At 49.1% G+C, this 27,994-nt stretch overlaps 1 protein-coding gene across 1 annotated transcript; it reads right to left on the bottom strand.

Annotated features, from left to right (window-relative positions):
• Positions 1-27,994, bottom strand: mrpl11 (mitochondrial ribosomal protein L11). Its single transcript, XM_062524703.1, has 6 exons — positions 27,852-27,994; positions 21,067-21,250; positions 6,028-6,123; positions 3,447-3,540; positions 2,546-2,705; positions 1-280 (listed from the first exon to the last, which is right to left on the bottom strand). Exons 2-6 carry the CDS (start codon positions 21,187-21,189, stop codon positions 172-174), a joined length of 582 nt encoding a protein of 193 aa, XP_062380687.1. The 5' UTR covers positions 21,190-21,250; positions 27,852-27,994; the 3' UTR covers positions 1-171.

Below are 27,994 nucleotides of genomic sequence, written 5' to 3'. Positions count from 1 at the left end.
TCCTGGGCAAGAGTCCCATTTATTCGGTTTATTATGAAAGAGGAGCTTGCGCAGTGGAGTGGGTATGTATGTACACTGGAGCCCAGCGCCGCGGGTGGGTGGTGGGTGGTGGGTGGGTGGAGGAGAGCTGCGGTCAGTCGGCTGGCCGGCGCGTCGTCGTCGTCGTCGTCTTCATTTCTTCTTGCCCACGGCGGCGGCGGCGGCGGCGGCGGCCTCGGCCTGAGCCTTCAGCGTCTCCTCGCGCTGCTTCAGGAACTCCCCGTACTCCTCCGCTGATAGACTGACAAGAGAGGAGTGACAGGAAGAGAGGTGATGAAAACGCACAGAGAAAGGGGGGGGAACAGAGGAGAGAGAGAAAGAGAGAGAGAGAGAGAGAGAGAGAGAGAGAGAGAGAGAGATGAGGAGGAGGGGGAAGATGTGGAGGCAGAGATCAGTGACAGAAATTCAGCAGGGAGGGAGAAAAAGGGGAATGTAGAGGAGAGGAGAGATTGCTTTAGAGTTGCTCATTCCTCTCTGCCTCTCTGTGTTTTTTATCCTCTGCCAAATGCCAGAAGTGAATGGCTCCCTGCTCTCCTCGGCTCTCTTCCAGACGAGGAGTTTCTGTGTGAGTGGTTTGGCGCATATGTGCCCACACTTTACCAATTATGAGTGCGTTAGCATTTGACTGTGTGTGAGTGTGTATGGAAGTGTGTGTGTGTGTGTGTGTGTGTGTGTGTGTGCTCGTGCACACTGAAGCGTGTCAGTGTGTCTCTCCGTGTGCGCGTGTGGATGTGCATCTGAGTGAACGGTGTCTTGTGCTGCTGATGCAAATGAATACAATATGCAAACTTAATGAGCTCAATTAGCGGCAACACCTTTCACCTCTCTTCACGCGCCGCAGAAAGGCCCGACTCAACCGCATGTCAGAGGGCTGCAGAGAGCATGACAGCAAAATGCCAAATGAGGTCTTCAGTTGCCTCTTCGCTATTATTTAAACCCCAAGAGTAAAAAGCATTAAGTGTTCCATCTATTATTTAAAAAGATGAGCTCTAAGGCTGTGTAAAAGGGCCAGATGAACTTAGAACTTTTGACAATTAGTGCGAGAATGAAGCTCTTTCATATAATCATTATGAATTATTCACAAAGATTGATGGCAGTTGAATATTATGGCTACTGCTTATTTCATTTTAAAGGTGTGGGCACTTGATTTCTTTGCCTTGTCTTTTCCCACCTTCATTGTAATGATGGGGTACTTTCAGGACAAATATTTCTCCTGAGTAAAAGTCTGTCGAAAGACGTCAATGACTAAAACTACACGAGAAATCTAATGACATTTAAATAATCTTAATGGCGCATCAGAAATTAGGCACCAGCAGGTAAAAATAACTGATTTGAGACAGATTGTGTGAGTTGGTCTCCATTAAAGTGAACTGTGATGCTATTCCACTGATTCAAAGATAAAAATTCAAGGCTCATAACCCAAACGTCGGAGGCTAAGCGAACATACTATGCGATAGAAATGGGTATTTCTTCAGCAGCATGGGTCTGGTGGTAGTGGAGTTTGTCGGGCTGAGCCATGATGCAAGCTGTAAGACCACACCAGAGAGCTGTAATATGGCTGCGGCATGGTGTGTTCAAAACATCTGAGCTGAACACTTAAAAGAGACGCTGGATGAAGTCCATAAAACACTTGTATTTTTAAATTATTTAAAGATAAATCGGATGAGAAGACATTTGTGTGGAGAGATGGCACTCTGCCACATGAAAGCAATAAAAATAAACTTCAACAGCAATAATTCGGTCGATTCTTTTGACTTTGTATTCATAAGCGAAAGGCTTGTGTAGTCGCGTCCCGTATTTTTTGACCGATAAATGAGAGTGGATTTCCAGTCATATCTCTTTCCAGTCTGTCCTTATTTTTTTCCTTGTAGTGCTCGTCTTAAATTAAATATCCGCTGGGCTCTTTACGTAACTGTAAGGCTGTTTGCTGTTTGTAAAATTAAACTGTACCACACACACCAAAATGGTCAGCATTCCACAGAACCTGACCCAGATATGGGAGATCCCAGTTTTGAATCATGTCCAGACACTTTCTAGAATACTCTATATGAGCAAAAAAAAGAGATGACTGCTTGCAAAGTACCTGTCAGTATATACAATGCTATCTATGCAAGCTATGAATCTATATCCCTCTAAACCTACTGTATACATCTCTATACCTCTATATAAAATGCTGTACATATTCTATGGCCATGTAACTTTCGATGCAGTGACATAATTAAATAATAATGAATGATCTCCATTTCCCATGAGTAATGGCCAGAAGCTTGGCAATAAACTGAGGGCAGATTCCCAGAGGTTTTCTCAAAGCTTTAAAGCAGCCACTCATATGGGGAGCAAATCATACGTCCATACAGCCTGCTCTGGAGACAAGTGGCGTCTCAAATGCACAAGCTTGCTTTGATACTAATGGCTTTGGTCAGCTGATAGCGTCTACATGGGGCTTATGAAAGGCTGCATTTTAATGACAGCTCCTCTGGGGCTAAGCCGGGGGAGTCTCTCTTACTCGTCGACGACTTGGATCCCCAGGGAGCGCGCCGAGCCGATGATGCTCTTCACGATGTATTCGAGCGAAGCGTCCCGGATCTTGAAGCACTCGTCCTGGCCTTTCACCTGCGCAATCTCGTACACCGCTCGGACAGACACCATACCTGCCTTCTCGTGCCCTGCAAGGATGGGGGGGGAAGAGAGATGAAGAGGGAGGATGAGAGGAAGATAGACACAGAGATGGAGAAAAGAAAGAGACAGGGAGCAAGATGGAGAGAGAGAGCGATGGGGGGCAGAGGAAGAGGAAGATAGACAGAGATGGAGAAAGCAAAAGACAGATAGCAAGATGAAGAAATAGAGAAAGATAGAGAGAGAGAGAGAGAGAGACAGAGAGGGTGGGGGGAGAGGACGAGAGAGTGAGGGAGGGAGAGAAGCAGGGATCAAAAACAATGAAGTGCAAAAAAAGCCTGCATGTGAAGTTGCAAAAGCTTCCTAAAGAGTGGTGGGAAAGATGGAATAATTGAATACGACGAAACCGCGGGCACCACGGGATAATCCATAATTCCCTTTCTGGTGGTGCACCACCTTTTTGCCACCGCCTCCTTCCTGTCCGTAATTGCCTGCCTCTCTGTGCCTCACTCAATCATAAATATATCATCAATCAAAGAAATCCAATCTGAACCCAAACACCCTGTGGGAGAAGCCAGTCCATTACTGAAACATAAGCCAGTGATGGCTGCACTGAACAAATGGTGGTGAGAGGAGCAGGGTGGTGTGTGTGTGTGTGTGTGTGTATAAATATATATGTGTGTGTGTGTGTGTGTGTGTGTGTGTGTGTGTGTGTGTCTGGGAGATGGAGTGAGAGAGGAAGGATGTATAGCCACTATAACACCACTGACTGGATAATAGTGTTGTCCTACCCGTTTTGGCAGCTCCTTTCTCGATGCCGGCGGCCTGCTTGAGGAAGTATGACACCGTGGGCTGACCGATCTTTAAGTCGTACGTCCGGTCAGGCTGCAGGGAGATGAAAGGGAGGAACAAGAGAGAGGGGGGATGAGAGGGCCACGGACAGACAGACAGATTGAAACCAGGAGATAGAGCGAGAGAGTGATAGAGAGAGAGAGGGGGGCAGAGTGAGAGAGAGCATATGTCAGTGGACATGTTTTATCCATTGGTCAAGGGCAGAAGGCGTGCTGAGATGAAAGCTCACTGACTTCCACTGGGAAACAGTTGATGATTTTTCAGGGAGGGATGGGGTGTGTGTATGTGTGCTTCTGTGTGTGTTGACTGTGTTGGCTGTGTATGTGTATGGTGTCTGTGATGTGTGTGTGCATGTGTGTGAGTGTGTGTGTGTGTGTGTGTGTGTGTGTGGGGGGGGGGGTGATGATGTGCTTGCTGCGGCAGGCAGAGAGGCTACACAGAGTGCAACAATGTCAGCCCCAGCGCTGCCTTAATCTTACAGTCAACTCACTGCGGGAGCTGTCGACCTGTTCACAAAACGAGAACATATGCTTCCGATAGAGCGCCACCCCCCCGCCGCCCTACTGGCACAGACGCGCCGCGCCACGCCACGCATGCACGGGCACCTCCCGCCGTGCCCTCTAGATGGCCAGCCGCTCGGACCAGACGTCAATCGATCTCCAGAGAATCTCCGGACACCTGCGGACTGCAGCAAGGATTTGGGATTCCGGCACACAACTCGCGTGCACACACACACACAAAAATGTGCGTATGCGGAGACGCGGACACATACACACACACACACACACAAACGCGCACATACACACACACACAAAAATCCACGTACAAAAATGTGCGTATGCAGAGACGCGGACACACACACACACACACACACACACAAACGTGCACACACACACACACACACACAGTCCCTCAGCCCCCGCACTGGGTCTGGCCTGGTGCAGAAGCCGGCACGTGCGGGGAGGGGGGATTAAAGCGCGCAGCGAGGATCAAAGACAATGAGCGCCAGCCGACGGCTTAATGGAGCGGCCGGGACTCTTGTGCCTGCTTGACGCGCGGAGACGGGAGAGCCCTAAATCCGCCACGGGCCGTCAGGCTAAAGCCCCCCGAGCCGGCAGGCAGCGGGCTGTTGCCGTCGGGCGGCGAGACCGCCGCTCAAACCCCCCCCCCCCCCCCCCTCCCCATCGCCGCCAGCGTACGCCGCCGCTGATAGACTTAAGCAAAAAATCCCCCCGCCAACACACTATTTAGCCCCCGCGCTTACAGACACGAGAGGGGCCGCTTCTGGGAGCGTAGGGAGGAGGAGAGGGGAGGGAAAACAAAACCTTCAGCGGGAATTCTGTCTTCGGAATACTGGAGTCATTCAGCGGTGCTATTTGTACTAAAATAGAATTAAATTATGCCGAGGGGGATCTAGTCTCTTCTTCCGCATTTTACGCACACTTACGAAATATTAAATTGACCCTCGCATCGGCGGGGGCGGACTCAGCGTGCTACAAAAGTTGAAGAAAGAGCCGCGGACTCTTGCCTCCACACTGCAACATAATGTGGCTCTACCACCCAAGGACTGTATTAAAAAGAAGTGTGCAAATTGCAGTGACAACTTCTGCTTTTCCGTGGCTCAGTCAAGCACTCTCGTATTAGTCATCAATGACCCTTTGGTGAGGAGAGGCCATTTTTCAGTATCTCATAAAGGCCATTTGCTCAAGCAGCATGTGTGCGAGCATTGATTTTCCCCCGGCATCGCTAACGCCTGCAAATCCGTCTTCATTTGGCCAATGGGATTGAAAACAAATGCAAAAGAGTTACGCGGTGTTTTTTCATCTCGAAATGTGAAGGACGAAAAAAAAAAAAACAACCAGGAGACGCACACGAGCGCGCGTTAGCGGGGAGGAAAGACAAACGTAGTGACAGGAGATGAGACGGTGTCAGGTAAAGCACTACTAATGCACCCCCCGAGAAGGATCCTTTTACTTCATTGCTCTACAAAGTGACGCAGCCAGGTGCATTAATCGTATTAGGTGTGAGGGGAAAGAATGATAACAGCGTCCTTGGCAAACGACGGCAAACAATAAACGGGAGACAAAGGGGGGGCGAGCGGAGACAAAGCCAGAGGGCCGCGCGAATAGAAAAGAGATGGCGATGCACGCGGAGATAGAGCCGGTAACGGCCAGCCGCTGTCGGGACGGACAGCCAAGTGATCGACTGGCAAAGGACACTCTCCTCGGCCCTCGACATTCCAGATCATTACACGGGTCTATTAACAGCGGGGCGATATTAAGTCTCCAATCCCAAAAGCAGATGAGCTTCTCAATGGAACTTCTAGCCTGGAGGGCGTGCGTGGGGGAAATCAATAACACTGATCCGCAATGATGCCAAGATTACTCTGGTGTCAGAGATGTATAAATAATGGCATGGCTTTGGTAATGAATACGGGCCGGGGGAAAATGAGCATCTCTCATGGCCATGAGAGTGGAGTGGTGCTGGGCTGGGCCGGGCCGGGCGGGGCTGGGAGATTACCTTCACGTTGATCTTGATGGGGAGGGGGATGCCTTCTTTGAGGTCCTTGGTCCTCTCGTTGAAGTCCTTGCAGAACTGGCCGATGGGGATGCCTTTCTGTGAGACAGAGACAGGAGAGAGAGCGATGGTAAGCGCTTTTTAAACACACCCGGTGAGAGACAGCGGGCAAACATACAGTATTTATCAGGCGCCGCGCCGGCCATGGCACGCTGCTCTTGAAGCGCTCCAAAGAGCCTTCAGAGGGACGGGGAGAGGGAGAGAGAGACGCCGTGGGACAGTACTGGGCTGTGTGGGCCGGCAGGGCTGCAGAGAGAGCCAACCGACGCATGCAGGAATGCCTGAGTGAGTGAGAACGCATCCATAGCCATGAGGGAGAGTCATTTATCCCTGTGTGTGTGTGTGGTGTGTGTGTGTGTGTGTGTGTGTGTGTGTGTAGTGTGTGTGTGTGTGTAGTGTGTGTGTGTGTGTGTAGTGTGTGTGTGTGTGTGTGTGTGTGTAGTGTGTGTGTGTGTGTGTGTGTGTATAGAGTGTGTGCGTGTATGTGTATGTGTATGTGTATGTGTATGTGTATGTGTATGTGTATGTGTATGTGTATGTGTATGTGTATGTGTATGTGTATGTGTTTGTGTGTGTGTGTGTATGTGTAGTGTGTGTGTGTATGTGTTTGTGTGGGGGCAGTCCGCCTGTTGCAGACCTTGTGCCTGAGAGACCTGTGATGAATGAGATTCTCATTCCAAGCACCAAGAGCACCAGCCAAAGAGAGAGCGGAACGTGCGGCCCGGCGATAAGTCAACACCGACTGACACACTCACACAAACCTTGACCGCACAGAAAACACAGCGCATTTCTTTGGCGCACAATGCTGAGGCAATTACTAATCAGACTTTTAATCGCAGCGCTGAGAATAACACTGACCTTCACTCCAGTAAAGCTCCCCAGAGAACCATGCGCTGATTGAAGTGCTCATTTAATTTCCGCATTTCAACATTTGCGTTCACACATCCTGATATCAAACCTGCGAGTGCCTATTTCCAGAGAAATCATGAGACGCCCCAGAAATATATAATAAAAAAAGGAAATGTAGCCAACAATAATAATAACGACCTGGTTAAGAGTCCCATTTCCTGTAAACAACTTTGAATGACCTCTACTGAGACTCCAACAACAGTTTCCATGTCAACGTGAGCGAAGCAGCGCAACGAGCCACATAGAACATGCTTCTCAATATTGATGCTACTTTACTCTCTGCGTTTGGCTGAGTCAAGGCAAACACACACAGCCCCAAGCATAAAACCATCACCCTGCCCAAAGATGTGTGTAACGCTTGAACAGGCAGATTTAAATTAAAAAATGTGTACTAAAGAAACAAACAAATCACACGAAAACCCCTTAGAGCTAGCCCCCCCCCCCCTCCCCCTGTCTCCACTTTCCTTATTAATAGCAATACCATGTCAGCCATGCTAGCGTCTCTTGCTAGCGCCCTTTCTCTGAGGAACAGGGGAGCTGGGTAAACAAGCCATGATGAAGTGGGGCGGGTGGAGAAGACAGAGACGTTCTTAATTAAATATGGATTAATATAAAAGCCCAGTGGCAGGAAAAAAATCCCTCAACGGAAACCCCTGGAAACACACAGTGGCACACTGAGGAAACACACAGATTCCAAGCCAGCTCAATTTCGCAGCCCTTGAAAATGGTGCTTTTCCCCAACAACTTCTTTCTGGGAAATGCAGACCCTTGAGATGCTCCCAGATGAGCACAGACACAAGGGTTGATGGACTCTGAATGAGGACCAGCCGACAGCTGGAGGTGAAGGAAAAAAGAGAAAAGCCCAGAGTGGCAGACTGTCAGGCGAGATGGAGAGCTAGGTTTAAAATCAGCCTCCCACTAATAGTGAACTGGAGCACAGCCCTGCCAAGCCTGCACACACACACAAACTCTCTCTCTCTCACACACACACACACACACACACACACACACACACACACGACATCCACTAAGGGAGGCAAAATGCAGACAAGTTCTCTTTTTAGGAGTTTTTCACAGACGTAATGGCTCCACTCCAATAATGGAGCTTCGCTGATAATTGAAATGAAATTCTCGAGGCTGTCCGTCTTCGGGGCTCTTTGAGAGGCAGGGCCATGCTTCACTGCCTTTCGGGGCATTTACAGTTGGGGTGGGGGGGCGGTGGCGCTGGGGCTACAGGCGCAATCACTTTTGTGTTGGAGCCAAATTGCCAATCTAGCCTTCTAAAACCCGAGATATAATCATCTTCTTGCCCAGTTGGCCAATTAAATCCAATCCCTCTTTGGTGCCCTCTCCCACACCCAACCATTTTGTGACAGAAGCCAGCCAAGTCTTCAGTAACAATATGGCCGCTGCTAGGTGGGCGGTGGACAGTGGCTGAACAAGGAGGGGGAGTAACTCATGATCTTAAGAGAAAATTGAGGATGTTTATCATTTTAATGGCGCAGGCCTATGAATCTTTCATGGGCTGTGAGTTATACGAAGCAAAGGCAGCGGCTCTGATCTCCTCCAATCGCCATTAAAATTGCAGAGGGCATATGCTCTGTCCAATTTGAATTTCAATTGGTGTGATTACAGGTTTGATTAAGATAAGTAAATGCACAGTAGATCTCGGCCGTGTTCGTCTGACCTGTTCCGCCCCCGGACTGTATTGACCACCTCTCCGCGCCCCTTCTCCCGTGTCACTTGTCTCACTGAAGTGATCGAACTTTAGGCTTCAGTAATCTTTTTAACAAGATGAAGCTCTGATTAGACTTTAAAAAGAGGGAGAGTGAAAGGGAGCTTATGCATGTGCAAAGCGAAGGTTGTGTGTGTGTGTGTGTGTGTGTGCGTGTACGTGCCTGCAGACTAGAGGGAGATGAGTTGGGGAGATTAGAGGCGGGCTCTTCACGAGAACAGTCATAAGGATCAATATATCCATTGGAGTGGCTGAACCTGATAAAGTGGGTCGGTGTGAGGACCAAGGGCGGATGTGGGGAGCAGCCATGCCGGACTAATCATGAACACGCCATTCAGCAGGGGGAGAAATGCTCCACACACAGCTATGTGTAAGGCAGGAAAGAAATAGGATGGGCATGTGTGTGTGTGTGTGTGTGTGTGTGTGTAGAAAGTGCAAATGCGTGTCTGCATGTGTGTGTGTGTGTGTGTGTGTGTGTGACAGCATGTGAAGGAGTGATTGTGTGAATGGTTTTTTTTTGGGGGGGGGGGCGTTGGCGTGTGTGTGTGTGTGTGTGTGTGTGACAGCATGTGAAGGAGTGATTGTGTGAGTGTTTTTTTTGGGGGGGGGCGTTGGCGTGTGTGTGTTGGTGAAGGAGTGCATGTGTGAGAGTTTTATTGTGTGTGTGTCTGACTGTGAGAGACAGATAGAGAGAGACAAAGAGAGACAGAGAGGGAGAGAGACGGAGCGAAAGAGAGAGAGAGGGAGGGAGGGAGAGAGAAGAAGCGAGGGAGGGAGGGATTGCAGAGAGAGGACAGACACAGCGAGAGAGAGAGAGAGAGAAAGAGCGAGAGAGGGAATGCATGAAGGAGCAGGGAAGGCTGACCAGCCCGTGGCAGCTGGAGCTTAGCAACATCTGCAGACAGCCAGGCTCTGGGGGACAAAGCAAGCCTCCTCCTCACATGCCACATTACGGAATCAGCAGCGCTCTGAGATATGAGCCCGGCCAAGTGCACGCAAGCAGAGCAGGCACACGGGCAGGGCATCGTCTCCAAGGTGGGATTAATAGCCCTGACCGACGGTGGCAGTGGGGCGCGGGTGGGCAAGGGTACTGGCGAGGTGGGGTGGGGTGGGGTGGGGTGGGGTGGGTTGTGTGTGTAGGGGTTTGGGGAGCGTTCTGATGCAAGGCTAGGACACAGGGTTAATTAAACTCCACCGAGTGAGACACTCTCATTAATTACCTTCATCCCGCACCTAATTTAATCTCCGCAGCGCTTCCTGCTTTATCGCAGCCATCCCTATCGGGGTGTCATACAGCTGATTAACTTTAACCACCCCGTACTACGCGCGCCCTCCTGTTGCACCGACGTCGGCGTCGCCGCCCGTGCCACGCCTCCCGAGCGCGTCGCCGGTCTCGGACGCTTCTGCCTCGCCCCCCTCGCCTAGAGAAAGACAGGCGAGGTCACGGGTGTCACACCCCGGCGCCACGGAAGCATGTCAGAAGAAAAAAAAGTCCGGAACATTCTCTGCGTGAGCCATCCACTATGCCTGGTCAGTGCACTCCTGCGCGGGGGACATTAAGTGCTTCTGACCGACGGCTTAATCAATGTCAACGCTCCAAATGTGGCATGGCGACCCCCAGGCTCTCGCTCAAGACCCCCATTTGGCTTAGGACTCCCTGCAGGGCCTTTGTGCGAAACAAAGGATTAGCATGTCGTCACTCCGGTTTTTTTTTGCGCAAGAAAGCGCTTGAAATCCAGAAATGGATTAGACGTGACTATTGCTCTTTCAACCATTCTTATTAGGCCGTCAGGCGCCCTGCACTTAGCTGTGTCAAATGCGCAGCGCTACTTTGGGGAATAAAGTGGACCGCGTGCACTCGCCACATCATTTTTCCTCCTTGCAGGAAGTCAAAGTAGACTCTCAGTGTGAGAGATGCTGGCTCAGGAAAGCAGGCCAGGTTCACGCTGCTAGCATGTAAAATATTAATTGACCGAACCAAAATCTCCATTTACCTCCGATTCTGCATTCTGATCCACAGGCTGCAGCTTTGAACACCCAAACTGACTTGTGGCCTGGGAGGAGGACTCGTCGTGCAGCTGACAAGTCGTGTTCTTGGGCGAGACCACCAACACCTGAGCCTACCCCCTTAGTTCAATATGCAGCGTCCATGCTGGAGAAACAGTCAGACATGCCCCAGTTCTTTGGCCGTTTCCTAATGAATACATTTAGACCACGTCGGTTACGTATTACGGCTCCCAGGAGAGGCCCCGAAACATATCCTGACAGCGTCTATTTTTGATATCAGAAAGCAAGGTCAGCTATGAATTCTAAAATAAGTCTCAGCTACAGCAGTTTTAAGTGTCTTGTTTGATAAGACATCAATTTTCAGTTGACAGTATTTACCGTTCAGACACAACCTTTAAAAAATGAGATCCTGCGAAAGACATCTCTAGAGCAGAGACACTGGATACTTTCAAAAAGTCTCTTAAAAAACGGTGGTCTGGTAAATCATGCATGCTGCATGTTCATCGTTTTGCAATTGCCCTGGCTCTTCCTTTGCCAAATAGCTTTCATTCTAGGACCCGCGGGCAGATGCCTGGAGCGAATGCCACGGGCAAACCCTGCCGGCGTGGTGGTGGTGGTGGTGGGGTGGCGGCAGGTGGGGAAGTGGCAGTGGGCGGGGGGGCGAGCGGGCAAGGTGATTGGCAGATGGCTGCGTGGCGAAGGGGAGCGCCCTGGCTCCGGCCGTGACGGCGCACAAACATTTGGGTTCTGCTCAGGTGCCCGACACTGAGCGGGCGCCTCGGAGAGCCATGTGTCCTTCCAAAAAAGTTCCCCCCCTGCACATGCCGGGGACGGGGGCTGAGGGATGAGATGCTGTGGGCTTGGAAAGTGATGACTGCGCAGAGCTGTGGGCACTCAGCTACTCTACCCCCCACCACCACCACCTCCTCCCTTCATCTCCTCCAGCCTCTTCTCCTCTCACATTCACACTCTCTCCACGGCCCTGCACCCCTCCGCTACCATGGCCCTCCACCCTTCCGCTCCCTCACTCAGAGCCGTGTCCACCTCTCCCCGTCTGAAGGAGCGCGGACCGAGAGAGCTGGAGCGGAGTGACCTTCAACCACACCCACTGGGAATGGAGGGAGCATGAGAGAGAGAGAGAGAGAGAGAGAGAGAGAGGGGAGAGAGGGGGTGAGGGAGAGCAGGAGCGAGAGGGAGAGAAAGAGTGGGAGAGAGAGAGTGAAAGAAGGAAAGAAAAAGAAAGAAGCCAAGAGAGAAAAAGAGAATTGGGAATGAAAGGATAGAAGGGCTGAGAGAGAGGGAGAGAGAGAGAGAAAACAAAACAAACTGTAGGCAGAGGATGGAGAATGTCTCAGTGGGAGCCAGTGGAGCGCATAGCTGATTGTGACAAGAGAGATGATCCCCCCACAAAACACAGGCAAGCTACCAGCTTGCTTACCTGCAGGATAAAGAAAGTCAGTGGTGACCCCCTACTACGAAGCAAGAGAATGCACACACATCTACTAGTGCATGTGTGTGAGGGTTGTGTGTGTGTGCATGTTGTGTGTGGACCTAAGATGAGAGAACCCTTTGAATTTAGATGTGACATTGAGGAAATGGAGGCAGGCATGGCTGAGCACAGCAAGTAACATGGAATGGTTAACAGGATCGAGCCTGCTCTTTTATCATCATATTCCAGGCAGCCACCACTGAAACACCACATCATTTGCTTTAAGGAATCCGGTATCTCGGCATGGTCCAGGACTGGCAGGGGAAGGTTTCACTCAGTCAGTGTTTTGAAGGGACCTTGATAAACGAATCTGTCTTTTGAAATAAAAACTCTTTCCAGAAAAAAAAAAAAAAAAAATGGTGTGGAGATCCACGGCAGAAAGAAGACAGAAAGGCTGCAATTTGGCTGGGAGAACAAAGGTGCAAGAATGGTTGGGGGGGTCGAGAAAGAGAGAGAGAGAGAGAGAGAGAGAGAGAGAGTGAGAGATGGTGCAAAGAGGATTAATTGGAGGAGTAACGGCAACATCTGGGTAGTAAAATAAACATGCTCCTGCCTCTGGCTCCAGCAGGGCACTCATTTCTCAGCGCGTGGCAGGGTAATCAAAGATGTACTTCCTTTTATTACAATGCAATTACTATTGTTATGATTTCTCAATGCATAATTATCAGTGCCCAAGGACCTTACCGGTAGGCTGTGTTGTACATATTCAACCGTCCCCGCCTGTTTTTTAAAGTTATGGTCCTATAGTGGTTAAGCAGAGGGGGCTGGAAGGAGAGGAAAGCGGGGGGAGTGTGCAAGAAACAGCGCGGGGAGGGGTGCAAGAGCACGTAACCTGCCTACAAATTAACGCTGCAATCATAAAAGTCACAGCGCACGCGGACGGCTTTCCCCTTTGAACGCGCACCATCTTAAATAACTTAACGAATTACTAGCGGTGTTACATTGTCTCCGTGCTGAGGTCGATTCTAGTAATGATTCAGCGAATACACCGTTCCACTTCTGACCGACTTCGACTCCTTATAGACTAGCAGACAAACCCCGGAGAAGGCAGTCTCAAGTGAGAGGCACAGAGCATACCGGCGGGGACAACTGAGGATATACCGAACGCCTATGGTTGCGGATTAAAATCGTTTGTCATCGTTTACTAAATATGGACTAAATAATCTGACATCTAAAAAAAGAAACGGCTCTTGCACCATCCTCGTTTTGTTCGCGAAACGGCAGAGAAGATCTTATATTTTGCTCTGGCTGAGCAAATGGAGAGTTTTACATTTAGAGATGAAGCGATGTTGCACAGACCAGGAAAAGAGAAAAGGGAATATTCGAGGGATTCAAGCAATAACACATGTGACTTCTATACAGGCTTTCCATGGTGTGATTTTCGGGTCGAATCTGTCGGAAGCCAAATCGTCAAGGCAAACTGAAGGAAGATTTCACTGACTGCCAATCAAATCAGCAAGAGCATCAAGATCCGTACCGCATGCTTTGGGTAACTACACTTTTTGCTCCGATAACGTCAAGTATTGAATGTTAAATGTAGGGTAGGCCTAATTGTTAATTTTAGTTTTATGGAGAAATAACGTCACTGTTTCCAAGAAGACAACTTTAAAAAGCTCTACATGTTGCGTTTCTCTTGAAAAAGTAGGACACACACACACACACACACTTGTCATGAATGTCACTATAACGTCTACAAAATATTACCTGTCATCACTACATACTCATACACCTATACTCGGCGATAAACACTTCAGTCATAAATAGCCTACGGTGTAGCGTCACGTCTGGAGATGGCTCCTTGATTACTTCTGCGATATAAATAGAGAGAATATGGCTCTGATAATGGTTCACTCTTCCAGTGGAATTAGTGTCAAGGGCAATCCATCCAGCCGTTTACCTACACAGAAGAGCACCTGGCTTACCTCCAGCTGTAGAAAGCACAAAATGATGATGGGTACATTGCTACTGGAAATGCTGAATTTATGGTCACAGACACACAATCTGTAGAGAGTGCTTTCATAGCATTTGTTGATAATATTATTACACACACACACACACACACACACACACACACACACACACACACACACACACACACACACACACACACACACACACACACACACATAAGCTGAAGTATTTAAAGTTTCCTGCTTCCCCACAGGATGGCAATTCAGAATGCACACAGATCATAGTGTTTTGCATATTTTACTTGAGCTAGAATATAATGCATAGTCAATCAAATTTCCATGGTGTCTCAAAAGACTATTCAGACATAATGTGAAATGGTCTGCAGTGGCACCCTGCTGCCATTACAGTCAAGAAATGATGAAATATTATTTATGACCATTCATACAGATGGCCCTCGTAAATAGCCAAGACGCTGTCTTGTCACCCACAAGACAGAGAGAAAACACACTCCGATAAACAGCAGCGAGACAGAAAACTCGAGATGTTTGTGCATGCAATATGAGGACACACTCCAGTCAGGCCGAAGTAACATGATGGACAAAAGCAGAGGCCTCCGCCTGCCTTGACTTTCTACATTTATTCAGCCATTTTCCCAGGCTGATGCATTTACAGCAATGTCTCTGTGTGTAGTTTGAAATTTCAATACTAAGAATCAGTCACATCGCCTTGTGCAGATATGAAAGGGGAAGAAACTGCCTTTTTGGGGATAATCAGATATTAGTGACGCAGACTTCCATTTCATTTGCCTGCGACGAGCTCTCACCAGCTTAATCATTCTGGGTCATTCAGCAACACATTTCCCTCATCTTCTCCACGCATGCTATAATGCCTTTAATTTCAACTCTTCCCCAAAGATGAATACATTTGAGTCTCTTCCTCCAAGCAGATGGAAAATGCCACTTTCCGCTATTTTTATATTAAAGCGGAAAAAAAAACTGGCCTCCACTCAAATGAAACAGGTCTTCCTCCAGAGCTTTTTGTCTCCTGCATTTTCTCCCCCCTCCGCTCCCTTCATCTTTCTGCAAACCTCTCTCTCTCTCCCTCTCTCTCTCTCACTCTCTTTCTAACCTCCCCCTCCCCTCTTTCCCCTGCATTTATTTATGAACTATTACCATCATGCAGTAACACTTTATTAGGCCTGTAAAAAATCACTGGAATGAATCACGCTTTGAGTCTCTCCATTCCCTTTTTTCGAGCTCTGGGCAACTCAAATCAGTCTGGTCTTGGCTTGCATAGTTAACCACCAGTGCTGCACTGCAAGCCAACATATGCAGCCGTCCTCTGGAGCTTAGATCATAGCACTGGACACTTTGGAGGAGATCACCCTGCGCAGGGTCACCAAAGCTGTCATTATGTTGCTTTTTCTAAATGCTAATGATTTTGGTGTTAAAAGTCCATTGATCGTGCCGAGTCGTGACAGGCGCGGTGGCTCGGCTACCTGACACATAACCCATTCTGTCAGCACCTATAAGCTATGGGCCTTTGAGCTCAATGGGATAAGGAGGGGAGCCTTCGATTTCACTGTAAAGGCAGTGATGATTTCTTCAGGCAGATCAATACGGTGGTTTTATACTGTCTGCCGCTGAAATACGGCTCATAAGAGAAATTATTAAATTCATACTCAATGAGAGAGCCGTGGAGGGGGGCTGGCAGCACCCCGCCAGAAGGTCAATGGTAGCTAAACATGCACACAGATACGCACACAAACACTCGCAAACACATTCGCCACGCTCTCGCAAACACACAAGGGAGTAGCATATTACAAACGACACTTCCCCGTCAACTAGAATTATTAGCGCTAAACCCTTTAAGGCGCCATAATGGAAAATCAACAGGGCAAAGGAAATGCCAGGGCAAAACAGGATTTGACAATATGCCTGACTGCACCCTAATACACTTAATAAATAATGAAGAAGGGGGGAAAAAAGGAAAGGCCTGGACCCCGCACACTGTTTTCAACAAAGCTGAGCTACTTAGAAACAGGAAATCTGGGGTAAGTACACAAACGTGCAGAGGGCAAAGAAAGGAAGTGTAAATGTTTGTGCTTGAATGAAAAATTTATTAGCCTGTGTGCGCGAATGTGTCTGTGTGCCTGTGTGCGCTGTGTGTGTGCGCTGTGTGTGAGCGCATGTGTGTGTGTGTGTGTGTGTGTGTCTATTATCTGTCAGTAAGGGGAGAGTGTTAGAGGCAGTGAGGGGACTCAGTGTAACTGAGCGAATACACAAGCATAAAAACCCAAGACAGCGTTTCCAAGAAAAAGACCCTTGTTATCCTCAGCATCTTCTTGGGAGCAAACAATTAGACAAGGCCTGTGAGAGACCGACGTGCTCAGAATGCCCGCAAACCCGCCACACAGCAGCACGAGGCGTCACCAGGGAATATGACGGGCTTACAGCCTTCACCATTAGCACCACCTCGTGTGTTCTGCAATTCAAACAAGGTGGAGCGAGAGCAGAGCCCTGCAGCTTTTGGAGAGGCGTGGTGGCCAGGCTGTTTATTTTAATCAGGGCTGCGGGAAACTTTGTGACGAGTCTTTTGTGTGCCCTTGCAGGGATGGTGCCCTCTCCCCAGGTGTGCGTCTCCACCCTGGTGACCGTGAGCACGATGGCGGTGGTGGACCTCTACCTGCTGGAGCAGAGCATGCTGGGAGTGCGCGGCGGGGGGAGTGGCGGCGGCGGATCGCAAGGGCACCCCGGCGTGTGGCCGTGCGTGGCGGTGGCCCTGGGCGACCTCTGCTTCCTGCTGGCGCTGCGCTTCGTGTCGGCGGGCGTGGTGTCGGAGGCGGGCTCGCCGCGCCGCGGCTTCGCCAGCGCCCTGTGGTTCCTCTTCCTGTCGCTGCTGCAGCTCAAGCTCTTCTTCGTGTGCCAGAACTACCGGCAGGAGCGCCGGCCGCCCGACCCGCTGGCGCGCAAGACCCTGACGCTGCTGCTGTCTGTCTGCCTGCCGTCGCTCTTCATCATCCTCACTGGCGCCGAGCACGTCACGCCGCTGCGCCGCAAGCAGGAGGTGCGCGGCCGGCTGCTCTGGGTGGTGCTAGACCTGCTGGACGTGCTGGACCTCCAGGCGGGCCTGTGGGAGGCCAGCGCCGGCGGGCCGGGCAGCAGCAGCAGCGCCCCCCTCTGGGCCGAGGGCCTGGTCTTCTTCTACTGCTACGTGCTGCTGCTGCTGCTGCCCTGCGTGTCGCTGACCGAGCTGGGGACGGTCGGCGGGGGGCCCCGAGCCGTGCTGCAGCCCCCCCCCACACAGCAGCAGGAGGAGCAGGAGCCCGGGGGGGCGGCGGGGGGGGGGAGCGGTCAGCGGCGGGAGGCCGTGTACCCGTGGCTCAGCCTGGTCACCATCAACGTGCTGACGCTGCTGCTGCGGGGCGCCGGCGTGCTGTGGTACCGCGACCCGCGCGTCTCCACCATCTTCCTGGGCAAGAACCTGCTCGCGCTGGCCGTCAAGCTCAGCACCGCCTGGGAGAGGAGGAGGAGGCGGCGGCGGGGGCAGCAGAGGCCGCAGGCGTCCGGCGCGGTGACCCGGAGGACCGCTGGGGGGAGCGGGGAGGGCGACGCGGACGGGGGCGGATGCGGGGCCGAGGGGGAGGAGGCCGAGCGCGGGCGGCTGGACGGCATCGGGTCGCCGGGGTCACTGCCGCCCTCGCGCTACCACACGCTCTCGCGCACGCACAGCCACGCCCGGGTCAGCGTCAACCTGGACCACACCGAGGCCGCGCTGGGGCCCGCCTACATCTCCCGCGAGCTGTAGGAGTCCGCCATTTCACAAAGATAAACCCACTAGTTGTTGTTGTTGCTGTTGTTACAAACAAACTCCACAAAAGCGACGGCAACAAAAGGACTTGGAAAAAAACGGACAATCCCCGTAGGGCTGACCGGTCCTCCCGAGAGCGCTGTTGAGCTGGACACACAAAGGGACGACAGTCAGCCGGCCATCTGCTAAAGGACGGTCCCCAAAAACACCGGCCTCAAAAAGCGAGGGAGCTCCAGGGCCAAGATGGAAACAGTAGAAAAACTCATCCCATTACTGCAAAGTGTGATTCATCCTGCCTGGGCTCTGGCAGCCTATTGTAGCATGGAGCTCTCAAAGGACCGTGGATTCAGTTAGACTGGAACATTTCATAGTTAAGTGCCTTTTTCTCTGTTGAAGGAATGAACATCAGCACTACTTGACTTTGTTCTCCTTTGTGTCGGAACTCAAATGATAATAATAACAATAATGAAATAAAAAAAAAGTGTGTGTGTGTGTATGTGTACGACGACTGTATGTGTAATGAGAAGCATGGCTGCTTGTTTCATGTCCAGGAGAGATGTCATTTCCGACAACACGGTGTTGGAAAGTGTGGCGTTCTCTCTCTCTCTCTCTCTCTCTCTCTCTCTCTCACTCTCTCTCTCACTTTTGACATGTTGTTTGCCTGGTGCTGGATCCCATCACTCGATGACAGGCTGTCACCCTGGGGATTGAGACGGCTGCAGCTCAGCCTTGTCTCTTTCTCTCCTTTTCATGTGGCAGCGCCAGCACTCCCACACACTCAATGTATGAAGGGAAACAAGCGCGGGTGCTCACTCACAATCCATTCCCAAGTGTAAGGGAGATTTATGTGGGGAAGAGGGAGGGAGGGAGGGAGTGGGGGAGTGGGGGTTGGGGGCCCAGAATTAATTTAGCGATTTCCCTTTTGAATAAGTGTTGAACGGTTTTTATCTCCGTGTTGTATAAACAGCGCGGGGCCGGATGTGTTGTGTGGCTGCGTGAGCGTGTAATGCCAGTTTAGAGAAGCACGTCGCTGTTCCGAGGTGGATCGGCGCGTTGTTGTGCCACCCTCTCGCCCACCCCACCCCGTACGCCGGCGTGTGAGGTCTCAGCCTGGAAGATGCTCTCCTGAAATTCCCCATCAATCATAATTAGCCCGCCATCAGCGCAGACGGGCTCTTGTGCTTCCGCAATTACCTCACGACAGGCCTTCAGCTGGTGGCCGCGATGAGCGAGAGGTGTTGGGATAAATGTGCCGCCTGCTGTGGAGGACAGCGCAGGGGGGATGGTGAGGGGCCATTCAATCTCCATCAGCTGCCGCTAATGCATCCCAGCCCACTCCCACCGACGCCACCAACCGACACCCCTCTCCCGTGCCCACGGCCCAGGCACACGCACACAGGCGCGCCTTTAATACTCATATTAATTGAAATGGGACTCATTTGTCAAAGCGCTAAGAGCTCGTATTCCACCGCAAAAGGTGATTTGCTGTGAATATTTACAGGCTGTATTAAAAAAATCCCCCCACAACAACCTACAGCGCAGACACACACACACACACACACACACACACACACACACACACACACACTCTCTCTCTCTCCTTTATACATGCCTGACTGCCTGACAAAAAAGGGCCTATTTATTAATTAAAGAAGGGAGAGTGTTCTCCCGGGGGGCAGCTCTGGCCAGCTTCAGACGGATTTGAGCGCGGCCGGCTGGGGAGGTGAGGCGGTCGGAGAGAGAGTCCCACTCGCTGGCGCTTTCATCTCGCCAGAGCCGCGCTCTCCATTTCAAACGCACGGGGCTCCGCGCTAAGGCCCCAGTGGGCAACTTTTCAGCTCACTAATAAAATGGGGAAAATGAGAGCGAGAAACAGGGTGTGTGTATGCGTGCGAGCTGGGATGAGAGGCTAAAAGGCTTTTGAGTGCATGAGATGTGTGTGTGCGTGTGTGTGTGTGTGACCGAGAGAGGGTTAGAAAGAGAGCAGGATGGCAACATTCATTCTTCTTGGAGTCTGTAACACCTTTTCTGTGGCTATGCACGCAAGACTCAGCGTTTTTCTCCCCTCCCCACCCACCCCCTCCACCCCACCCCACCCCACTCCCTTTACCTCTCACTGACTATCTGTGCAGGATCCTAATGAGAAGTTAACAAAAACATTTTCAGTCTGGAGTCTCACTCTCCACCCACCCCCCCCACCCCAATCTTTTATTTCATTTATTCTTCTCCAGCGCTCGGCTGTGCTAATTCCGCTCAGGAATGTAATTATTCTCCCCCACCGACGCTGTCAGTTCCTCTTCCTCCTCACCCTCTCCCCCTTTTATTCCTCTCGTTTGTTTAAATTTGCCCCACGGCCGACAGCAGCCTACCTCGGCGCCCCTTCCCCTGTCAGGGGTGGTTAGGCAGAGGAGAGCAGGGGAAGAAATGGGGGGGGGGGGGGAAGAGGGAAGATTAAAGGGCTGGTGCCTAGAGCACAACGGCTGCCGAATACAATTTATTTACAGTTTACTACACAGGCTGCGCCCGGTGGAGGAGAGGAGAGGAGAGGAGAGGAAAGGAGAGGAAAGGAGAGCAGAGGGGAGGATAGGGAGAGAGATAAAGAAATGAGTGGAGATGTGGGGAGGGGGTGTCTTGATGTGCGTGTGCAGTGCTCACGCTCACACACACACACACACACACACACACACACACTCACGCGCATGCATGCACGCACAAAGAAAAGCAGGGCAGACACTCCACACTGAAGTGTGCTCGGCGAGTGCACGGTTATGCAAACATATGGCATTGTTTTGCTTCACTCGTCTTTCAGTTCACTTCACTTCCAAACGCAGTCGTCTCCGATGAGCAGGAACACACACACATACACGTCCTACACACGCGCAGACACATACACACGCTCACACCTCAGAGGACAAGTACATCGTCTTTTCGCCGTGTCAGAATCATTTATAATCATTATGGGCTCCAGGACTGTGTAATGGCGTCATTAGCGTATAAAATTAGCAGCAGATATGATCGTGTCTGACACAAATAGCCAATAAAAAACAGGAAACACTCGAGAAGCAAATTGTGTTTTCCAGTGCTGTGAATGACAGGTGGAGAGCGAAGTGTACCCACTCACCTGTCCCAGGATCGGGCCCAATGGGGGGCCTGGGGCTGCCTGGCCGGACCGGACGATCGCCCGGATCAGGTTGTTCGTGTCCAGCTTTTTCACGGCCTTGGCCGCCTTGGAAATCTTGGACATGGTCTCGGTTTGGCCCGCGCGCTCGTTCTGGCCGTCCTCTTTGCGTCCGTCCGCCCGCTGCCTGCACAGGGAGAGAGAGGGGAGAGTGAACCTAATTATCAGGTTGGCCTTAAATCCATTAAAGTTTCATCAGAATTGACTCGTCTCGGCACCGCCGGGCTCTCTCGATCTCTGTATCGAAGAGGCATGACGCATGACACACTCAATCCCTCTGTGTGTCTGCCCTGCACACCTGGAGCCAGCGAGGACGGGGGGGGAAGGGGGGGGCGCAGGTAGAGAGATTACTGGGCCTGGAACTCAGGGGTCCAAGGGGAGCGGCGAGCTCAAACAGCATCCTGCCCTGCAGCAAACAGAGCCACTCGACACGGGCCGCCTCATTATCTTCACCGGCCAGATAGGGGACGTGAGCCTCGGGCGCCGGAGGGGGCCCGGGAAGCGGCGAGGGGTCAGCGCGGTGGCCTGGACGCCGGCCAGAGGGGAGGACCAGGGGACGGACGCGGCAGTTCTCACATCAGCCCCGACGCAACGGGAAGGGCAGGAGGCTAATGTCTGCCTTTTCCCGCTCGGAGGCAGAGGTGCAATTACCAGATTCAGTCAATTAGTTGAGTGGTGGGAATGGCCCGAGGTCTTCTCCTTGCCCGAGGAATCGAGGGAAGATAAATAGACCGCCACGAAAATAACTCCGCAACTCAAACCTGTCTGGGACATCGCCAAAACACACTCGCAGCCTTTGACCGTGACTAACTCTTTAAGCTATGAGATCATCTTAAATGTGTTGTGATTCTCCGAGTAAACATCCTTCAACCCAAAGCTTTAGCTTGATGCCTGTCTGAAGCACAATATCTTGTGAGCAACAGCCTGCAGCTCTCCACTATAGAGTTTTCATCACCTCTTGATTGAAGTCAGAATTGCAAGCCATCACATTTCCAACACAGGCTATTTCCTATTTGATTACCTCTCTCATGTTTACAGACACGCACTTGAGAAGTGATGAAGTGAAGTGTGTGATGGTTATAAAACAAGCACTTGATCTTTGCCGTACAGCTGAATTCAGTGTTTTTTTTTCTCAACGGCGTAGGCGAACCTCAGTGAACCATGGCTAGAGTCTTGACCCAGTCCTTTGGTTTCATTTTCTGAAATAATAAACCTTTCAAGCTCCCGGGTGTGCGATTGGCCTCAAATCACCTGGACCAGATTTTAGAACAATTTCATCCAGACACCCTATCAGTATGGGCGCTGGCTCTCAGCAGCTTGGTTCCATCCTCTGGAAGTGAGAACAAGCAGCTCTGGGCTGGGCAAGCCTACTGCGGCTGCCAGCCGAGATGAAACACGCAGCTTACATCTCCAGGGACAAAGCCGTCAGAGCCAGGCCCACCCGAGGCTACTCCCCAGACACCATGGCGCTGGCAGGCTGCGGTGGACACCTCATGAATGCATTTGCGTAAGAAAAACCCTGCCAAGTGGCCTTTCTTGAAATGTCACTCACGTCCGACGCTACATTTCGGCAGTCAATTTCATGCTGCTCACCTTACGGTTCTCCACTCTTAAGGAACCATGTTGCCGCCCAAATCAATTTGAGAGGCAGTCAGCGAGCGAGCGGGTTTCCAGTAAATTGGCATATGCGCTCGTTTTCAAATACATCTCCCACCCACACACACACACACACACGGACACAGTATCACACAGCACAAGCCTGAGGGGGGTGTCCCATCTTGTGAATTGTTGAATTTTCTATATCAGGATTAATCTTCTGCTGGTACTTCGGGCTTGATTGAGAGAGCCAATCCATTTATTGTGGTATATTGTCTATAAAGTCTATTTCCTAGGAGCTCTGAGATCCGGAGACTGCTGGTATTAGGTTATGTATTTGTTTACAAGTCTGTATAAAAGATATGAAAATAAAGGGCAAATCTATAGGATTTAAGTGCATGAGAGCATTAATAATGTATGTTGGTGTGCAGACTCCAATTAGTGTGCCTCTCCACCAGAATACACGATGTTTGTGCCTTTTGTTGCAGACAAAATAATTCAAATGGGGACAAACATCTCCCTCAACAAATAAATAACAGAAACAGTTCCTTCTACACCCGTCACAAAGGTATGCATTAAAGAAGGAAGCATTCCCTAGACGTTTAGATTGTGCAGACTACATGGACAACTTGCAATTTGTTTTTATAAGAAATAAGCTTTGTTTGCCAAGACCATAGGCCACAGTGTCATTATCATAAGCTCAATATTAATATTCCAAACAAATGGCAAATATGTTAATGTGGTTGACTGAGTAGCTTACATGTGGTGGCCTTTAATAAGAAATGGCATTTCCGCATCCATCACCTCAACACAGAGCATACAAATATTTCTCCCAAACATTGATTTCAACGTGGCACTCCGAGCCCCAGGACCCCAGCCTTCTCCTTTGTGTCCACAGCACACGGACCCCTGAGCAAATACGCTGTCAATCACAAACGCAGTGACATACTCCCGCACCGCTCAAAAACGCGTGGGCTACATTTGAGCAGGAACTGCTTTGCCAATGCATTCCATTAAAATGCAATGTTGTGTGGCGCAGTGGTCCCCGATTATATTAGGCATAATCAGGTCCAAGATAAGCAACCTGATGAAAGCGAACTCCTGGCAGAGGGATTATGCTGTAAAGATTTTACAAGCATATCAAGACGACGCAATTAGAGGAGGATCACAGCAAAGATAAACATTGGGTACATTCTCCTCTTCTGCCAATTACCAAACTTATCATTTATTTACATTCGTGGGTTCGTTTATGATTCATCTTGGATTAAATCAGCCCACAGTGAGTGTAGACATTTGTGCACACCTCGGACCGCATATTAAAAGACTGTTTGGAATTCACTGGCATGCCCGCAATAAACAATTACTGACAAAAGAAACCAGGCAATCAAGCAACCAATCTGCCAAAGCTGCTTCTCAGCTTCAACAACAGAGAGATAATTCAAATATTTGCACTGCGTCAGTCTGTCACCATATCTCTAACTGACCTCCAGCTGAGGTCTGAGGCGTATTGATCCAGCGGCGCGATATGACGGATTTGGAGAGAGGAGGACGAGGGAGGGACATCTTCAAGAGAGCAAAAAAGTTGGATTGCAGAGAAGCAACCCCTTTGGCCTTGATGTACTGCTAGATGCAGTAAATGACAGATTGAGTCGTGCTTGTGCTCATGAAGTAATTTAGCGGCGGAGAGACAATCCCTCTGCGACCTTCATATCTGCATATTTAGATGAATAACTGAGATGTCTGAAAAGCTACCGCTTAATTCCGTCTCCTGGTATTTTTTAATAGATCAAGTAGACATTAATAAATGAGAAACCTTCAGGAGTCGTGCTGTTTTGCCCTTGTTTCCTTTAGAATTGCTGAGCAAGAAATTCCACGCTTCACAAAGTAAAGAAGAAAAAAAAAACAGAGGTTTAAAGAAATGCAGCACTGTTGTGTATCACAGCAATAACAATAAGTTTGGCCCTGTTGCAATGCGCTGTCAGGGTTCCCTCCCTTGGCTTGTCTGACATCAAAGAACACTTAACTGAGGGGAGACATCACCATCTAGCTACTGCTGGAAAAGTGCTGTGCAGTCTGACATTATATTCAGCCTGACTGCAAAGACAGTTTTACAATATAGGAGGACCGTTGGCATTCTTTAGATCTTATATCGGAGCACATACATAGTGCGGCTTCAGAAAAGAGAGACAAATCAGTATGCCCCTGGCATTCAGTCGAATTAGCATTCTAGGCTTCAACCCTTCAAGCCTCATCCTGCATATTGATTGTGGTGAGACAGAAGGTGATTGCCCGTCAAGCAGAGAAAGGGAAAGGGGCGGCAAATTGCAGGTAAAATTAGACAAAACTTTCTAAAAATGCAGAAAGAGTGAAGAACAGGCTCCCTTGTGTCAGCTGAAGTGACAATAGATAAAGGCTCAATGGAGTCAATTGTCACAGTGAATTCCTTCACTCCTGTGCAAAGGAGAGAGGATTGAAGGAGGACATTATTACATTCACCGAGTTATCTATCCAACTCATATCTAGCCTACCTGAATCTAGCAAGGAAGAAGTGTTTAAGATGTCTGTGCTCAGTTTGGGAAGTATAGCCTACAAAGTCAGATGTGCAGATGCTCTGTCACACATCAAGGACGGCACAACAACAAGTGACCTCACAGTATCTCTGCCTGTATACCAATCCCCACACGAGAGAGCATATACATTTTTAAAAACACAGGTCCAAAACAAAGTTTGTTCCCACATCACCATTCCACCTTGCCGAGGCAAGACAACTCCTGTCCTCCTGCAATCGGGGATTCCTGATAGAGTGGTGACAGTAATGAACCACGAGGATAACTGGCAGCGAGGAATAAACTCCATCAATATAAGCCCTTCTAGGCTACAATTACTGTCCGGGATTAAAGTGCACTTTCCACTTCCCAAACACAATACATTATCTATGCATTTCCTATTGTACATTACTGCCCGTCTGTCATTCTTGAAAAATAAATCAACAGGACAAACAGAATTTCTTTAGTCATGATGAGAATGAATTGCTCAAGAATGACTGGCATACTACACACAATCCCACTTATCATACAATTACTAATGATTTGGTTGCCATGTCATCTGCTGAGAAAATGCAGTTCTTCATGCCAATTGTTACTCTTCATTGGCTTCCTATAGCAGCCAGAATTCAATTCAAATGCCTCACTCTGGACTCTTGCTGGATCTACAACTTGCTATCTTAACTCCATGACCCACTGTGGTCCTCTGATGAGTGTCTGCTATGTCGACTTCACAGTTCACAAGAGGGATTCCTCGTTGGTGGAATGATTTAACTAATGCTTTTTGTTCTAATGACAGCTATGGGATCTTCAAAACACATTATTCAAAATACAACATTCCTTGTATAACTAATTCATTGTGCTTACAGAGTAATTGTTTGTATATCTTTATGGTTATTGTTACCGTAATTATTTGCCTATTAACCAAGGTTTATACATTGATTTTGCAACATTTCTTCAGATTTTAGGTTCATACACAGGGGTGGGCTATGCATGGAAATGCATGTATTTTCTTCATTCTTCTTTATGTTTAAAATGTATATTAGTAAAGTTTCAGGTGTTCCATAGCAAGATGTTACTTGCTGACTTTGAGTTATAATGAATTCCATTACGATGAAAGAAAAGACTATTTACAGACTGATATAAAAGATGTGGTTCAGAAGCACAAGACCTGTTGTCTGTGGCAGCGATCATTATTCGTTTTCAACGTGACCAAGAAAAATCAGCCCTCCAAATATTAGGATGGCCAATTCAGTTAAAATGAACTTTCTACAAAGGCCCTACTAATACTGAGAGATTTTTTGTGATGTATTGAGTATCGCAAAATAAATCGCATAAGCCCTGGGAAAACTTCCCATCATTTATGATTCCCATTGCATAAGTAGGTACTTATTTATTGTTTTAGTATATTTTGGAATGCGGAAACCTGGAGTGCTCAATATTATATTTTTTGCTGTTATGTTTCTAATTAATTTTGATGGTAGATCATGGGAAGGGCATGCAAATAAAGCACCCTCCTGTCCAGCCCATGCAGCCTCGTTGTGTGGCTCAGGAGGGAATTACACTGACAAATTTGTACTTTTTCAGTTTAGGCTACATCATCCTATACTGTCGAGACCAGCCAGCTTTGAGCAGGCTGTTTTAGATTTAGATTAAAACTTCTTATTGCGTCTTTAAGCTAGCCAGGTCCTATTTGTTGCTGGATCACTATGGTAAGAAAAAAGTAAGAGACACCGTTTCCTTTCAAAATATACCACCAACATTGTTGTGTGGAAATTAAAGTTTCTATTCTATTCTATTCTAGTGTAGGGTTGTAATGGTGTAAGGTGTTTAAATGGTAGCCTAAACATTGACAACTCTCAAAATCAATCTAGGATTATATGAGACTTTGCCATGATACAACAGCATTTGACTAGAATGTATTAATGCTGTTATAACAGGACTGGGGGGAAAGTGGGTTTTGAAAATGGTAGTTAAAGAAATTACAACAATGATGTGATTTTCATGCAATATGGGAATGACATCATTATTATACTGAATGTATTATCATATGTATCCCACTGTATTACACCAGTATTAGTTACATTACACAGCATTAACCTGAATGAGGAGATCTATAATAGGCTATTGTAAATTATGACATAGGCACCATGTGATAGGCTACGGTCATCGCTGACCGTAAGCTGTCATATCAACAAGTAACGTGGCTACATGAATTGAAAGGCTTTTGTGAGGAGGTAAACTGTCAGAAAGACTACTGAGGGATGTGACAAGGTCTAATAGAATACATAACAATCAGACCTTGTCACATACATAGGAGGAGAACATGCAATGCATCAGGGTCATGTTAAACTTCCGACACGTTTCCACAAAAAAAAGGAAAACAAACATGCGAAGCAAGCATGTCGTCTAAATTACAGTTTACTTAAGGTAGGACGATCACGTAAAGGTTTATTTAGCAAGCCACAAGGACTGATTGACCGTGATCAACGTTACCCTACTTACAACCAACATTAATGATGGTTGATGGGATGATTATACGCCTTTTGAATCAGCTATCAAACGTTTTACATGCCTTTAGATAATTACCTGTCAGAGACAACTTGTTCAGCTGTTATCGTCTAAAACCTTTATGGACGTGTTACTTCATGCGCGCAGCCATATTGCCTTCCATCATGAGGACTTCTTCTTTAGCAGCATACTGGAGGCACAACTAAGCCCATTACTGCCAC

Source organism: Sardina pilchardus, chromosome 21 (assembly GCF_963854185.1).
Source record: "Sardina pilchardus chromosome 21, fSarPil1.1, whole genome shotgun sequence".
Lineage (NCBI taxonomy): Eukaryota > Metazoa > Chordata > Actinopteri > Clupeiformes > Clupeidae > Sardina > Sardina pilchardus.
This window is presented reverse-complemented; position numbering and strand designations above follow the sequence as displayed.

Excerpts from the sequence above, each read along its gene's own strand:
- mrpl11 (XM_062524703.1), bottom strand. The coding sequence starts at position 21,189 with ATGTCCAAGATTTCCAAGGCGGCCAAGGCCGTGAAAAAGCTGGACACG. Across the intron at positions 6,124-21,066 it reads TGGGCCCGATCCTGGGACAG|AAAGGCATCCCCATCGGCCA; the intron begins GTGAGTGGGTAC and ends TCTGTCTCACAG. Across the intron at positions 3,541-6,027 it reads CCATCAAGATCAACGTGAAG|CCTGACCGGACGTACGACTT; the intron begins GTAATCTCCCAG and ends ATCTCCCTGCAG.